Here is a 15,782-nt window from a genome sequence, read left to right as displayed (position 1 = left end):
CTCTGCTCGGTCTTTGGCCCCGTGTCCTGCAGCAGCTGATTTATACATTGAACATGTTGCTGAGGTGCCGCTCTATCAGGTGAGTGTAATACTCCTCTATTCTCATTATATCTTGTTATCAGATAAGACCCTATTTTTCGCTTGTTTGTTCCTCAGTATCTCGACTACAAGAAATCTCTGTAACACTTTCAGGTTACTTGGTTAGAAGCCATCAAGGACTGCTTGGACCTTAACGTGGTCCATCTGAAACCTCAATGCAGAAGCCAAATGTCCTGAGATCTGGACCTGCTGTACCACAAATTGCCATTTCTCCAGGTTAGCATATAAATAGGTGTCACGTAGAACCTGGAGAACCTGTCTGACATGCTCACCATGCTCCTCCAGAGTACGTGAGGAACTCAATATATCATCCAGGAAAATTACCACAAATCTACCAGTGAGAAAAATATAATTAATGACATTTTCAAAGACTGCCGGAGCATTGGTTACCCCGAATGGCAGCATCAAATGTTCAATCTGCCCCTCAGGTGTATTGTGTGCGGTCTTCCATCCGTCACCATGGCGATACGTATAAGGTTATATGCCCCTCTCACGTTAAGTCTGTAAAACCATTTATCTCCAGGTAATTGGCTAAACAGGTCAGGTGTAAGGGGTAAAGGACAGGGAAGGTGAGCTGTGATTTTATTAATCTCTCTGAAGTCCAAGCATGGACGCCGCCCTCCATCCTATTACCAAACCCCACAGTGACTGGAGAGGAGCATGGCCGTATATGACCCTAAGGGCTCATTTCCACATGCGAGGCACATGTCCGTGTCTCGCATGTGGAAACCAACCTCTGGCGCCGGCACTTTGGAGCGGAGCATGCGGCCGCATAGGAACACATGGAGCTGCACAGCTCCGCTCCAAAGTGCCGGCGCCAGAGGTTGGTTTCCACATGCGAGACACGGACATGTGCCTCGCATGTGGAAATGAGCCCTTAGCCGGACACTGGAAGGGGGTAAATAAGCGAGATTTCGGCCTTTTAGCTCCTGGTGTGGAGGCGATAGCACAATCATATGCCGCCATATACTAGACGTCCGGTAACCGGTGATAATCCCCTCATGTGTGGGGTCTATTTGTCTCCAGAGAAATCACACGTTACATTCCACACAGAACATTGTGTAGAAAAGGCGGCGCGAGGTGATTGTGCCAGTAGTGAGGGCGAATAATGGCGGGAATGTCACTGACTGAGGAGAAGTCTCCATGTAGCGTCTTCACTGCGGATCACGTGACCCCTGACTCCTCCCCCTGTGACCTCATCACAGGTCCTGTGCGCACAGAGCAGCCATATCTGTGGAGTGCGGCTCTGCAGGTGGAGGTATGTGGAGATTCCCCAGTACTGAGCGCAGCCGGGGACATTAACCCCTTCTGCACGGAGGAGACTCTTTTGGGGTTGTTGTTGCCCCTTTATAAGAACCATAACGTTGTTGTTCTGTTTCCTGTAATAGATACATACGAGCCAACTATGGAGGACAGGAAGTGAGGAGCGGAGTGTTCTCCTAGTACAGGGCCCCTTTCTTGGCCCCACACAGTGTAATGCCCCCATTATGCCCTGTAAGCAGGTTCTGCCCCACACCCAGCTGCCTCGGGCACTTTACCAGGAGCTGGTACCTCAGATTCTTCCCCGCACCCCTTTCCTTTGTTGGCGCCAAATCTGTTCTGCCTTTGGGGCTCCGGCCTTTATAATCTCAGTAACTGCGTCATCAAGGCCTCCTGACCAGGTGCACCCTCTAGACTCTTCCCTCCGGAAACCCTCCCTCTCCCCATTGGTGTCACATGGTCCCGTCTGGACGGCAGATAGCAGTCTGTACAAATGCAGCACAGCCCTGAGGAGGCTTTTTTATGACTCTCCTTTTTACATCCCTTATGTAATATATATGATGGCGCTCACACAGTATAATGTTTCCACAGTACTGGCATCTCTCGTAAAAAAGGTATTTTCACACTACCGCCATCCCCCCACACAGTATAATGTTCTCCTAAAACCGCCATACCCCCACACACAGTATATTCTTCTCATAGTACCGCCATACCCCCACACACAGTATATTGTTCTCATAGTACCGCCATACCTCCACACACAGTATAATGTTCTCATAGTACCGCCATACCCCCACACACAGTATAATGTTCTCATAGTACCGCCATTCCCCCACACACAGTATAATGTTCCTACAGTACCACTATATCCCCACACACAGTATAATGTTCTCATAGTGCCGCTATACCCCCACACACAGTATAATGTTTCTACAGTACCTCCATACCCCCACACACAGTATAATGTTGCTACAGTACCGCCATTCCCCCACACACAGTATAATGTTCTCATAGTACCGCCATACCCCCCACAGTATAATGTTCTCATAGTACCGCCATACCCCCACACACAGTATAATGTTCTCATAGTACCGCCATAACCCCACACAGTATAATGTTCTCATAGTACCGCCATACCCCCCACACAGTGTAATGTTCCTACAGTACCGCCATACCCCCACACAGTATAATGTTCTCATAGTACCGCCATACCCCCACACAGTATAATGTTCTCATAGTACCGCCATACCCCCCACACAGTATAATGTTCCTACAGTACCGCCATACCCCCACACACAGTATAATCTTCTCATAGTACCGCCATACCCCCACACACAGTATAATGTTCCTACAGTACCGCCATACCCCCACACACAGTATAATGTTCTCATAGTACCGCCATACCCCCCCACACAGTATAATGTTCTCATAGTACCGCCATACCCCCACACAGTATAATGTTCTCATAGTACCGCCATACCCCCACACAGTATAATGTTCTCATAGTACCGCCATACCCCCACACACAGTATAATGTTCCTACAGTACCTCCATCCCACCACACACAGTATAATGTTCTCATAGTACCGCCATACCCCCACACACAGTATAATGTTCTCATAGTACCGCCATACCCCCACACACAGTATAATGTTCCTACAGTACCGCCATACCCCCACACAGTATAATGTTCTCATAGTACCGCCATACCCCCACACACAGTATAATGTTCCTACAGTACTGCCATACCCCCCCACACATTATAATGTTTCTACAGTACCGCCATACCCCCACACACAGTATATTCTTCTCATAGTACCGCCATACCCCCACACACAGTATAATGTTCTCATAGTACCGCCATACCCCCCCACACAGTATAATGTTCTCATAGTACCGCCATACCCCCACACAGTATAATGTTCTCATAGTACCGCCATACCCCCACACAGTATAATGTTCTCATAGTACCGCCATACCCCCACACACAGTATAATGTTCCTACAGTACCTCCATCCCACCACACACAGTATAATGTTCTCATAGTACCGCCATACCCCCACACACAGTATAATGTTCTCATAGTACCGCCATACCCCCACACACAGTATAATGTTCCTACAGTACCGCCATACCCCCACACAGTATAATGTTCTCATAGTACCGCCATACCCCCACACACAGTATAATGTTCCTACAGTACTGCCATACCCCCCCACACATTATAATGTTTCTACAGTACCGCCATACCCCCACACACAGTATATTCTTCTCATAGTACCGCCATACCCCCACACACAGTATAATGTTCTCATAGTACCGCCATACCTCCACACACAGTATAATGTTCTCATAGTACCGCCATACCCCCACACACAGTATAATGTTCCTACAGTACCACTATATCCCCACACACAGTATAATGTTCTCATAGTGCCGCTATACCCACACACAGTATAATGTTTCTACAGTACCTCCATACCCCCACACACAGTATAATGTTCTCATAGTACCGCCATACCCCCACACACAGTATAATGTTCCTACAGTACCACTATATCCCCACACACAGTATAATGTTCTCATAGTGCCGCTATACCCACACACAGTATAATGTTTCTACAGTACCGCCATACCCCCACACAGTATAATGTTCTCACAGTACCGCCATTCCCCCACACACATTATAATGTTCTCATAGTACCGCCATACCCCCCACAGTATAATGTTCTCATAGTTCCGCCGTACCCCCACACACAGTATAATGTTCTCATAGTTCCGCCATACCCCCACACAGTATAATGTTCTCATAGTACCGCCATACCCCCCACACAGTATAATGTTCCTACAGTACCGCCATACCCCCACACAGTATAATGTTCTCATAGTACCGCCATACCCCCACACAGTATAATGTTCTCATAGTACCGCCATACCCCCCCACAGTATAATGTTCCTACAGTACCGCCATACCCCCACACACAGTATAATGTTCTCATAGTACCGCCATACCCCCCCACACAGTATAATGTTGTCATAGTACCGCCATACCCCCACACAGTATAATGTTCTCATAGTACCGCCATACCCCCACACAGTATAATGTTCTCATAGCACCGCCATACCCCCACACACAGTATAATGTTCCTACAGTACCTCCATCCCACCACACACAGTATAATGTTCTCATAGTACCGCCATACCCCCACACACAGTATAATGTTCTCATAGTACCGCCATACCCCCACACACAGTATAATGTTCCTACAGTACCACCATACCCCCACACACAGTATAATCTTCTGATAGTACCGCCATACCCTGTTATGATCCGGTGACCCTGGAGCCGCATGAGACTATCTCTGGAGTAGGTGGTACCTGTACTGACCGCAATCCTAATACTGACACCGCAACTAGAAGTAGCCGTGGGATGTTCCTAACATGGCTTAGACACCTCGACACAGCCGGGGGACTAAATACCCCTAAAGATGGAAATGGGAAATACTATCTTGCCTCAGAGCAGATCCACAAAGGATAGGCAGCCCCCCACAAATATTGACTGTGAGTTATAGGGCTCATTTCCACATGCGAGGCACATGTCCGTATCTCGCATGTGGAAACCAAGCTGTGGCGCTGGCACTTTGGAGCGGAGCTGTGCAGCTCCATGTGTTCCTATGCGGCCGCACGCTCCGCTCTGGAGTGCCGGCTCCACAGCTTGGTTTCCACATGCGAGATACGGACGTGTGACTCGCATGTGGAAATGAGCCCTAAGAGGAAATACGTACACAGGCAGAAAAGACAGAATTTAGCAAAAGAGGCACTTCTAGCTAAATAGAAAAGGATAGGACAGATGTTGTGAATTCTGCTCTTGGGCTCCCTCCGGTGGTTATAAGTGGTAGCGCTGCTGTCTTTGGATCGGAGCATTCATCAGGTGTGTCCACTTGCAATTCTGACTGGGCTATTTAGTCTTGCTTGACCCTTTAGTCAGTGCCAGTTGTCCATTGTTCCTGGAGGATTCACATCCCTGCCTGGTCTCTCCTGCTTTGCTGTTCATTTCAACAAAGATAAGTTCTGGCTTTGTTTTTTGCAGTCCACATGTTCTGGGCCTTATAGTTCAGTGTATTTCCATGTTTTGTCTTGTCCAGCTTGGTCTGTATAAGGATTTGTTCAGCCAAGCTGGTATCTCTGGAGATGCAGATATACCCTCCATATCTTTAGTTAGATGTGGAGATTTTGTATTTTCTGTGGTGGATATTTTCTAGTGTTTTAATACTGACCGCATAGTACTCTGTCCTATCCTTTCTATTTAGCTAGAGTGGCCTCCTTTGCTAAATCCTGATTTCAGTCTGCGTATGTTTTTTCCCTCTCCTCTCACAGTCAATATTTGTGGGGGGCTGTCTATCCTTTGGGGATTTTCTCTGAGGCAAGATAGTTTTTCCGTTTCTATCTCTAGGGGTATTTAGTCCTCCGGCTGTGTCGAGGTGTCTAGGGAGTGTTAGGTACATCCCACGGCTACTTCTAGTTGCGGTGTTAAGTTCAGGGTCTGCGGTCAGTACAGGTACCACCTTCTCAAGAGTACGTCTCATGCTGCTCCTAGGCCACCAGATCATAACAGACAGAGTTCTAAGCGGTCAGTATTAAACTCTAGAAAAATCCACAGCAGAATATACTATAATCTACATCTAACTAAAGACATAGAATGTATATCTGCATCTCCAGAGAATCCAGCATGACAGAAAAATCCAAACAAAGTCTAAGGTGGACAAAAACACAATAGATTGCACTGCACATAAAAGCACACTGCATGCGTGCTACAGAGAACAAAAACCAAACACTTATCTTAGCTGAAATGACAGCACGGCAAGAGGAGCCAGACAGAGATGCAATCCCTCCAGGATACAATGGACAACTGGCAGGGATAGATGGATCCTACACACCTAAATACCTAATAGAGCTGCAATAAGCAGAAACACCTGCCCTGGCTTACAATCCAGAGACCACTGCACTACCACTAACAACCACCGGAGGGAGCCCAAGAGCAGAATTCACAACAATACCCCCACAAACAGTATAATGTTTCTACAGAACCGCCATACCCCCACAAACAGTATAATGTTCCTACAGTACCGCCATACCCCCACACACAGTATAATGTTCTCATAGTATCGCCATACCCCCACACACAGTATAATCTTCCCATAGTACCGCCATACCCCCACACACAGTATAATGTTCTCATAGGACCACCATACCCCCACACACAGTATAATCTTCTCATAGTACCGCCATACCCCACACACAGTATAATGTTACTACAGTACCTCCATCCCACCGCACACAGTATAATGTTCTCATAGAACTGCCATACCCCCACACACAGTATAAAGTTCCTCCAGTACCATCATCCCACCACACACAGTATTTTGTTCCCACAGACACAGGATAATGTTTACACAGACTGGCCTCCCCCTCACACACAGTATAATGTTCCCACAGTACTGCCCCCTACATGCACAATATGGTACCATCCACCTCACTGACTACCTCCAACCACCGACAGTTAATTAATAAATACTCACTTAGCCTTATTCTTGTGGCAAATACTAATGAACCCAGGATCTATGAGATATTTACCATACAATATTTGGATAAGCAGGAGTGTATCATCCATAAAGGTAGCCCACTCGGTTGCTATGATGCCTATGAATTGACAGGGCTCGGTGGGGTGTGTTATTGGTCACCCTCTCCTTCCCATCATAATAATTTCAGCTAAAGGGCAAGTAGGAAGAGAGAGGCTAAATGCCAGAATTGGTGCATCTTAGGGATGTGCCTTTTCCGGGCGGCTGAAAGCTGATATTTTTAGCCTGGGGGCGGAGTATCCATGGCCCCTTCCTAGGCTATTAATATCAACCCGCAACTGTCTGTGGATCGCCCCCACGTCAGGGCAATGGGATACTCGGCACCGGGTCCTTCTCAGCTCTGGTGATGTCACGGTGGCCTGACCCGGCCCGTAGCCCTTTTGAGGGGCGCCCAATTAAAGGTGTAGTTGTTTGTACGGTGTTCGTGACGCCACCTGTGGTATTTGGTCAGGATGACCGACGCTGATGGAATGGCAGCTAGATGGTATACCTTTCCACAGGTGAAGTATGTCCCCAGGGCTTCCCAGGTAGGTAAGTAGTGATGGTGGGCAGTGTAAGGCACCATGAAAAACGAGGACACAATGTTGCAGTCTCTTTACCTTTTTCTGAAGGCTTCAGCATCCACAGTCCAGAGCGCCTGTGTGTTGTAGTACCTCCCTGTTGAGCACCTCGGGATAGTCCTCACAACTTTCGTAGATGTTTCTGATGTTATCTCTCTCTCTGTCCCCCAGATGGTATGGATAGGACAACCCGTATGACGGTGTAGGCCTGGAGCTATTTTATAGGGACCCTAGAGACGCCCCTCTCCCACAATTTGCCTCCGTGTCTTCTTAGGTATTAAGGTCGGGCAGCCAACTTGGAATAGACTGTCCTGCCGGTCACTGAAGTAATGCATAGAGTTTATTACTCCCTCGGTGTTCCGGCCACCGGCTACGGGCCTCAGAAGGAGGCTGCCGATCCTGGGTCAGAACTCCTCCCGGTATTATCGCCTTGTTATGTGACTTCGTTTCTCACTCTCCACAATACAATTCCTTTCTTGTCCTTTCTTAGGATGCTGCCGCAATGGGTGCAGGCGCAGCTCCCTAAATTGCTCTCCTGTGCTTGACCTCTGTCAGGATCCCACCCCTGACAGGGACCCTCTGTCTGCAGCTCAGATGTTCCTCCTTTCCCCCTGTCTGCCTGATAGGTCCTCTCTGGGTCAAACCCAGGTAGCTTCTGACTAACTTCCTATCCAACCCACTAGTTTTACCCATGTGTGAGGAGTGCCCTAATAGATAGAAGCAAGGCTCCCCCTGGTGGACTGGAGTGTGAAGCGTAGTGTGTGACTTGTGATACCTGGTAAGGTGAATTCCTTTAGTACCATCAGATAATATCACTCCCCCTGGTGGAAGAGCGACATTACTGCAACGACCAGGACTCTGGGGCGCTGCACTCCCGCCCCGTTATATCCAGTACTCTGGGACTGGGAAAAGAAGAACAACAATTACAGGTTATTAAAAGACATACAACATTTTTGAAATGCTGTGAACAAGTTAATTTAACAGTGCTTCCCTTTATGGGAAGTAAGGACACTTGAACGTTGCAAAACAAGAACATATTTACATTGTGCAAAGGCAATTTTTGGAAACAGTTATTATCTATCTATGTAACCAATTACCCATACAGGTATCCTATCTACTAAGTGCTATAACAATAATTTAACATTCTTCTTTCTTCAAGTGCAAAGTCTATTAACCATCTATCTATGGCTCTCTAGAGGACTCACTAACCCCTACGGGTTCACTTTATTGAAATTCAGAACAGGTTTCACCTCCACTACAGGCTAGACTGTATCTTTCTTCCAACTTCTTTTGTCCTCAATTTTATTTAAAGTGCATCATTAAACATTCTACTCTCAACAGTTATCAAACATTTCTTATCACTAGCTTTCTAACTACATACTAGTACTATGTAAAACATTATGGCTATCTAACTTCTTAAAACAACATTATCCAAGTGCAATAAGTAACATTCCCTTTAAGAGGAAACTCCAAGTCTTTTCAGAGGTAGTGCAAATAATCACATCATTAATATGCAAGTTTACTTAAAGGCAACATGACGTGATAGGAAATGAGGGACTCATTATGAACCCCCGAACGTTGGTCTTGGGTGGGCTACAAGACGTGTAATCCTGACCCAGAATTCTGCCGCATCAACGGGTTTTTCTTCAGGTCTCTAAGGCAAAACAGTTATTTTCACAGCATAATTAGCAGCAATTTCTGTTAAGAGGCAGTCTCTGTAAAAGCCTCTTATGTAAAACCAGTAGAGAGCACCTTTAAGAAGGTGCAAACTATATACAAGTAGTTTGTGAATCATTCACCGTCCATGATTCAGTAGTTCTTTAAAACAGTGATGAACTTGTGCAAACTGAAAACAATAGGGATCAAGGGTAAACAAAGGGATCCATTTAAAGGGAACCTGTCACCCCGTTTTTTCGGTATGAGATAAAAATACTGTTAAATAGGGCCTGAGCTGTGCATTACAATAGTGTAGTTTGTGGACCCCGATTCCCCACCTATGCTGCCGAAATACGTTACCAAAGTAGTCGTTTTCGCCTGTCAATCAGGCTGGTCTGGTCAAAAGGGCGTGTTGTCTTCCCCCAGATTTTGCGTAGTTTTCCGTTGGTGGCGTAGTGGTGTGCGCATGTCCAAGGTCCAGAATCCTCTGCCAGGGGATTTAAAAGAGCGCGCTGTTCGTTATTCATTGGTGATCGGTGGGCGCGGCCATCTTCCTTTGGCCGCGCGTGCGCAGAAGCGGCGCTCTGCTGGCCGCGACGCTCTGCTGGCCGCGGCTTCAGGAAAATGGCCGCCGCGATATCCATCTGCGCACGCGCGGCATCCCGCGGCCATTTTCCTGAAGCCGCGGCCAGCAGAGCGCCGCTTCTGCGCACGCGCGGCCAAAGGAAGATGGCCGCGCCCACCGATTACCAATGAATAACGAACAGCGCGCTCTTTTAAATCCCCTGGCAGAGGATTCTGGACCTTGGGCATGCGCAAACCACTACGCCACCAACGGAAAACTACGCAAAATCTGGGGGAAGACAACACGCCCTTTTGACCAGACCAGCCTGATTGACAGGCGAAAACGACTACTTTGGTAACGTATTTCGGCAGCATAGGTGGGGAATCGGGGTCCACAAACTACACTATTGTAATGCACAGCTCAGGCCCTATTTAACAGTATTTTTATCTCATACCGAAAAAACGGGGTGACAGGTTCCCTTTAAGAGTTAACCCTAATCGGGTTTAGGCAGCAAAAGAAGAACAAACAGTTAAAAGAACTATGTACAGTTTTCGGTTCTCCGAGGTTTATTCTGGCGATCTCCACCAGGGCTTTACCTGACATGTAGCTCTCTGTGCTTTAGGATAGCTCGGGTTCAAGATTACTCTCGGCGCCAGGTATACTCCATTGGTTCGTTTCCCATGCACGGTCAGGTCGTGCGCAGCGATAAAAGTCTGAGTGGCCTGATGGTGAATGCAAGCTACAGCAGGTGTCGCCGCAGCCGCGTCAGCGGTGAATTCTTCCTCCAGGGTCCTGGATACCGCCAAGATGGCTGTGCACTTCTGCACGTCCCGGGCCCACCAGCTATTTCCTTTCTGGTGCCGGCGATAAGTCACAGCATCCCCGGGATTCAAGGTTAGATCCATGTTGTCTCTGCACAGGCAGGACTCCACCTCTTCCCGGGTAACATGGACTTTCACTGGGGATCTGATTTCCTGGATGAAACCCTTTTTCCGTTTCGGTTGGTACACCACCACAACACCCCACTTCGGTAGAGAGCCATCCAACAACTCGCCGTGGCCTCCCGTTCCACCTTTCTCTCATACTCTGCAATCAGATGGTACTCTCCCCAGGGGAAGGGCCCAAGATCAAGCCCTCCTGGTGTTTTGGGGTCTGGTGCCGGGGACGCCGAGGCTCCAGCAGTCGCGGTGGTAAACAGAGCAAGTGCGGTGGGAAGGCGAGCTCCCTGAATTCCGTGGCACCGAGTACCTGCACATGAGATGACTCTTTTGGCGCCACTCCACTCCTCCGGGGAAGGTGCCAGGGCTGGCGACGGTGCAGGCAGCGGAGTCTCCATGGACAGCTCCCAGGGGTCCAGGCTCTCCAGCGGCGGCATATTGGAGTAATCCTCCGGTGACGGGGGTCGGTGCAGGGCCATTCTTTTTCGGGGGTCCCCGGCGATCTCCAGCTCCATTCCTTCCTCTCCTGGGGAGCGGTTTCGTTTTTGTTGTCTCCACCCGCCATGGAGAATCAGGAGGCGGACCTCAGCCGCTGACGGACACGTCCTCAAGGTACAGAAATATTTAGACTGGGCGGCCATTATTTTTTGCGCTCCTCCGTTCGTTCACGCCCACAACTCCACGCCCTTCTTCTTCTTCTGCGCTCCTCGTGGCGCTGTAATGGCGGCAGTTTTGGCGGGAATTTTGGCGGCAATACACAGTCCTTAAGCTATTCACAGTTCCAATTCAGTTCTAACACCGTTCTTAGGCACACATGACCCGATTTTCAGGCTTAAGTAGATCCTGTTCGTGATGCCAAAGTTGGATCGCCCCCACGTCAGGGCAATGGGGTACTCAGCACTGAGTCCTTCTCAGCTCTGGGGATGCCACGGTGGCCCGACCCGGCCCGTGGCCCTTTTGAGGGGCGCCCAATTAAAGGTGTAGTTGTTTGTACGGTGTTCGTGACGCCACCTGTGGTATTCGGTCAGGATGACCGACGCTGCTTAGGGGTCCGCTGGGGTGATGGAATGGCAGCTAGATGGTATATCTTCCCACAGGTGAAGTATGTCCCCAGGGCTTCCAAGATAGGTAAGTGGTGATGGTGGGCGGTGCAAGGCGCAATGAATAACGAAGACACAAGGTTGCAGTCTCTTTACCTTTTACTGAAGGCTTCAGCATCCACAGTCCAGGGTACAGACCACAGGGCAGGTGGAATCTGGCCGATCCGAAGGCAAATCCAGAGTTCCCATATCCAGGTGGAAATCAGTAGCCTTCCTACTAGCGCCTGTGTGTTGTAGTACCTCCCTGCTGAGCACCACGGGATAGTCCTCACAACTTTCGTAGATGTTTCTGATCTTTTCTCTCTCTCTGTCCCCCAGATGGTATGGATAAGACAACCCGTATGACGGGGTAGGCATGGAGCTTATTTATAGGGACCCTAGAGACGCCCCTCTCTCACAATTTGCCTCCGTGTCTTCTTAGGTATTAAGGTCGGGCAGCCAACTTGGAATCGACTGTCCTGCCGGTCTCTGAAGTAATGCATAGAGTCTATTACTCCCTCGGTGTTCCGGCCACCGGCTACGCGCCTCAGAAGGAGGCTGCCGATCCTGGGGCAGGGCTCCTCCCGGTATTATCTCCTGGTGCTGTGACTTCGTTTCTCACTCTCCACAATACAATTCCTTTCTTGTCCTTTCTTAGGACACTGCCGCAATGGGTGCAGGTGCAGCTCCGTAACATGCTCTCCTGTGCTTGGCCTCTGTCAGGATCCCACTCCTGACAGGGACCCTCTGTCTGCAGCTCAGATGCTCCTCCTTTCCCCCTGTCTGCCTGACAGGTCCTCTCTGCGTCAAACCCAGGCAGCTTCTGACTAACTTCCAATCCAACCCACCAGTTTTACCCATGTGTGAGGAGTGCCCTAGTAGATAGAAGCAAGGCTCCCCCTGGTGGACTGGAGTGTGAAGTGTAGTGTGTGACTTGTGATACCTGGTAAGTTGAACTCCTTTAGTACCATCAGATGTAATATCACTCCCCCAGGTGGAAGAGCGACATTACTGCAACGACCAGGACTCTGGGGCGCTGCACTTGCATAGCCTTTGCTGGTTATTTAAATATAGGGGGACCCTACATCACGTTTTTTGGGGGGTCCCCCATTTTAATAGCCACTAAAGGCTAAATATACAGTTGTGAGCTGATATTACTAGCCTGGGATGCTCCATGGGTATTACCCCCTTCCTAGGCTATAAACAAACTTCTGTGTGTGAATCAGGGCTGAGATCTAACGTGATAGAAGATTCCAGTGCGGGGAAGACGGGAAACCTTCATATAGACGGCCGGTGGTGATGGAGTCAGTGACCGACTCTGGCCAAATATGTCTCTAGAGCTGTAGTAGAAGATGAAGATGTCGTCCTCATCATGAAGCAGTTATTTCTCATGTCGCGTGTAATGAATATCTCCTGCAGTATTGCTAATGCCGATTCCAGGGTCGGTAAATGAGACGAGAATTAGCGTTATGGAAGATGAGTCTATGAGAAACGTATTCAGCTGCCGACTCCGAGGAAGAAACTGCTTGTTGTCTGTGGCCTAAATATATAGGATTTATTAGTAGATGTAAAGAAGGAAACTAAATACTGTCAAATAATAAATCTCCTCATATGTTTCCCTTATTATCTCCAGTAATTGTATTATTACACATGATTCTTATGTTGTTACATCGGCTCATCTTCTCATTCAGGTCGCTACAATATCGGATCCTCTCAGTGAAGATCTTCTACAAAAGAAAATTTTCCTGATTTACCCATCAAAGATGGATATGGACAGAGACAAGATGGCGGAGAGGATATTACACCTCACCCTAGAGATCCTCTTCCGGCTTACTGGAGAGGTGAGAGATTCTGATGACGTCACATTACATCATTCTTATCTATGGGAATAACAGATGGACAGAACTGGAGAGGTGAGGACTCTGGAAATGTCCGTAGTGAGATTTATTAATGTGTCTCTCCATTACCAGGATTACACTGTGGTGAAGAAGACCTCTAGTGATCGCTGTCAGGACCCTGTGTCTGAGGGATGGGGAAGACCCCTGAGCCCAATCACGGGGCCTGCACCTCACCCCCTGATCCATGAGGACATCAATGACCAGAAGATCCTAGAACTCATCTACAAGATGATTGAGCTGCTGACTGGAGAGGTGACACTGCTGGGAATGCTGGGACATTATACAGTAACACTATGAAGGGATCGGGGGGATGACGGTATCATTGTATGTGTCAGGTTCCTATAAGGTGTCAGAATGTCGCTGTCTATTTCTCCATGGAGGAGTGGGAGTATTTAGAAGGACACAGAGATCTGTACAAGGACGTCATAATGGAGGTTCCCCAGCCCCTCACATCTCCAGGTAATAGACAGGACTAAATACACATGGCCTATAATTATCTGTATGTAAAGAATGAATTCAGTCCCTGTATGTGTTTCCTCCAGATCTATCCAGTAAGAGGACAACACCAGAGAGATGTCCCCGTCCTCTTCTTCCACAGGACTGTAACCAAGAAGATCCCAGTGCTCCTCAGGATCATCAGGTAGATGGAGAGAAGGTGTCAGGAGATCTCCCCTATGATGTGTAGACGCCGGTGAAGGTCTTGTGCTCAGTCTTGTTTTATCCACCAGTATTATATGTTTTATACTTGTGTAATGAGAACGGTGGAGATGGCAGGATTAGAGCTGATCAGAGATGGGACTTCTCCATCTGTCGGTGACTTTTACAATATTTGTTTCAGGCTGAAGATCTGACCCATATTAATACTACAGAGACATATGTGAGGGGTGATGAGCGGTGTAAAGAGGAGATTCCTACATATGGCTACCCAGGTGAGTAGTGACCACTAAATGCAGAGAAGTCACAGATTCTTCTCATCACCGGCTGTGGCTGCTTTATCGGTGGTGTAGTCTGGCCGTATTACCATGATCACCATTTTACCTCTAGACCACAACATTCTCCTTCTATACACTGACCTGAGAGGCTTCCTGATCATCACTGCGCATGACAGGAAGCCTCTCAGGTCTGAAGACCCGGATGTCATCATGATGACATCGGATCTCCATGGCAGCGATCGGAACCACGCGTCATGCCACGGGGTCTAGGATCCAAAGTCAGAGGGGATGTTGGCCCATGTAGTGAGGGATCAGCGACCTGTCATAAGCCAATACAGATGCATATGTAATCAGAGCAGCACATAAAGCCCCGCCCACAGCCCCGCCCCAGAGCACCACATAAAGCCCCACCCACAGCACCACATAAAGCCCCGCCCCAGAGCACGAGAATCTCATTAACTGAAAACTACAGATTACACAACAAACACAAGACGGATTTCATCACCAGGTATCGGTGTAATCAGTATAACGGCACCGACCTGACAGTGTCTGTAGTCACTGAGCACAATCCTGCTGACAGGTTCCCTTTAAGACATCTCCGCTCTGCACTATTATACACAGTTCTCTTTAAACCCTTAGTGACGGAGCCAATTTTTACAATTCTGACCACTGTCCCTTTATGAGGTTATAACTCTGGAACGCTTTAATGGATCCCGCTGATTCTGAGATTGTTTTTTCATGACATATTCTTCTTCATGTTAGTGGTAACATTTCTTCGATATTACTTGCGATTATTTATGAAAAAAAAAACGGAAATATGGCAAAAAATGTTTAAATTTTGCAATTTTCAAACTTTGAATTTTTATGCCCTTAAATCAGAGAGATATGTCACACAAAATAGTTAGTAAATAACATTTCCCACATGTCTACTTTACAACAGCACAACTTTGGAAACAACATTTTTTTTTGTTAAGAAGTTATAAGGGTTAAAAATTGACCCGCAATTTCAAATTTTTACAACAAAATTTACAAAACCATTTTTTTTAGGGACCATCTCACATTTAATGTCACTTTGAGGGGTGTACATGACAGAAAATACCCAAATTTGACACAATTCTAAAAGCTGCACCCCTCAAGGTGCTGAAAACCACATTCA

At 47.8% G+C, this 15,782-nt stretch overlaps 1 protein-coding gene across 1 annotated transcript in view; it reads left to right on the top strand.

Annotated features, from left to right (window-relative positions):
- Positions 1–1,199: 1,199 nt before the first annotated feature.
- LOC143766873 (uncharacterized) overlaps positions 1,200–15,782 on the top strand; it is a 53,424-nt gene continuing 38,841 nt past the window's right edge. The window contains exons 1-6 of the mRNA XM_077254871.1: positions 1,200–1,357; positions 13,488–13,637; positions 13,767–13,946; positions 14,030–14,153; positions 14,237–14,334; positions 14,533–14,623. Of these exons, the coding sequence (XP_077110986.1) occupies positions 1,208–1,357; positions 13,488–13,637; positions 13,767–13,946; positions 14,030–14,153; positions 14,237–14,334; positions 14,533–14,623 (793 nt within the window). The 5' untranslated portion in view covers positions 1,200–1,207. The remainder of the gene's footprint in view (positions 1,358–13,487; positions 13,638–13,766; positions 13,947–14,029; positions 14,154–14,236; positions 14,335–14,532; positions 14,624–15,782) is intronic.

Source organism: Ranitomeya variabilis, chromosome 4, assembly GCF_051348905.1.
Source record: "Ranitomeya variabilis isolate aRanVar5 chromosome 4, aRanVar5.hap1, whole genome shotgun sequence".
Taxonomy (NCBI): Eukaryota; Metazoa; Chordata; class Amphibia; order Anura; family Dendrobatidae; genus Ranitomeya; species Ranitomeya variabilis.
This window is presented reverse-complemented; position numbering and strand designations above follow the sequence as displayed.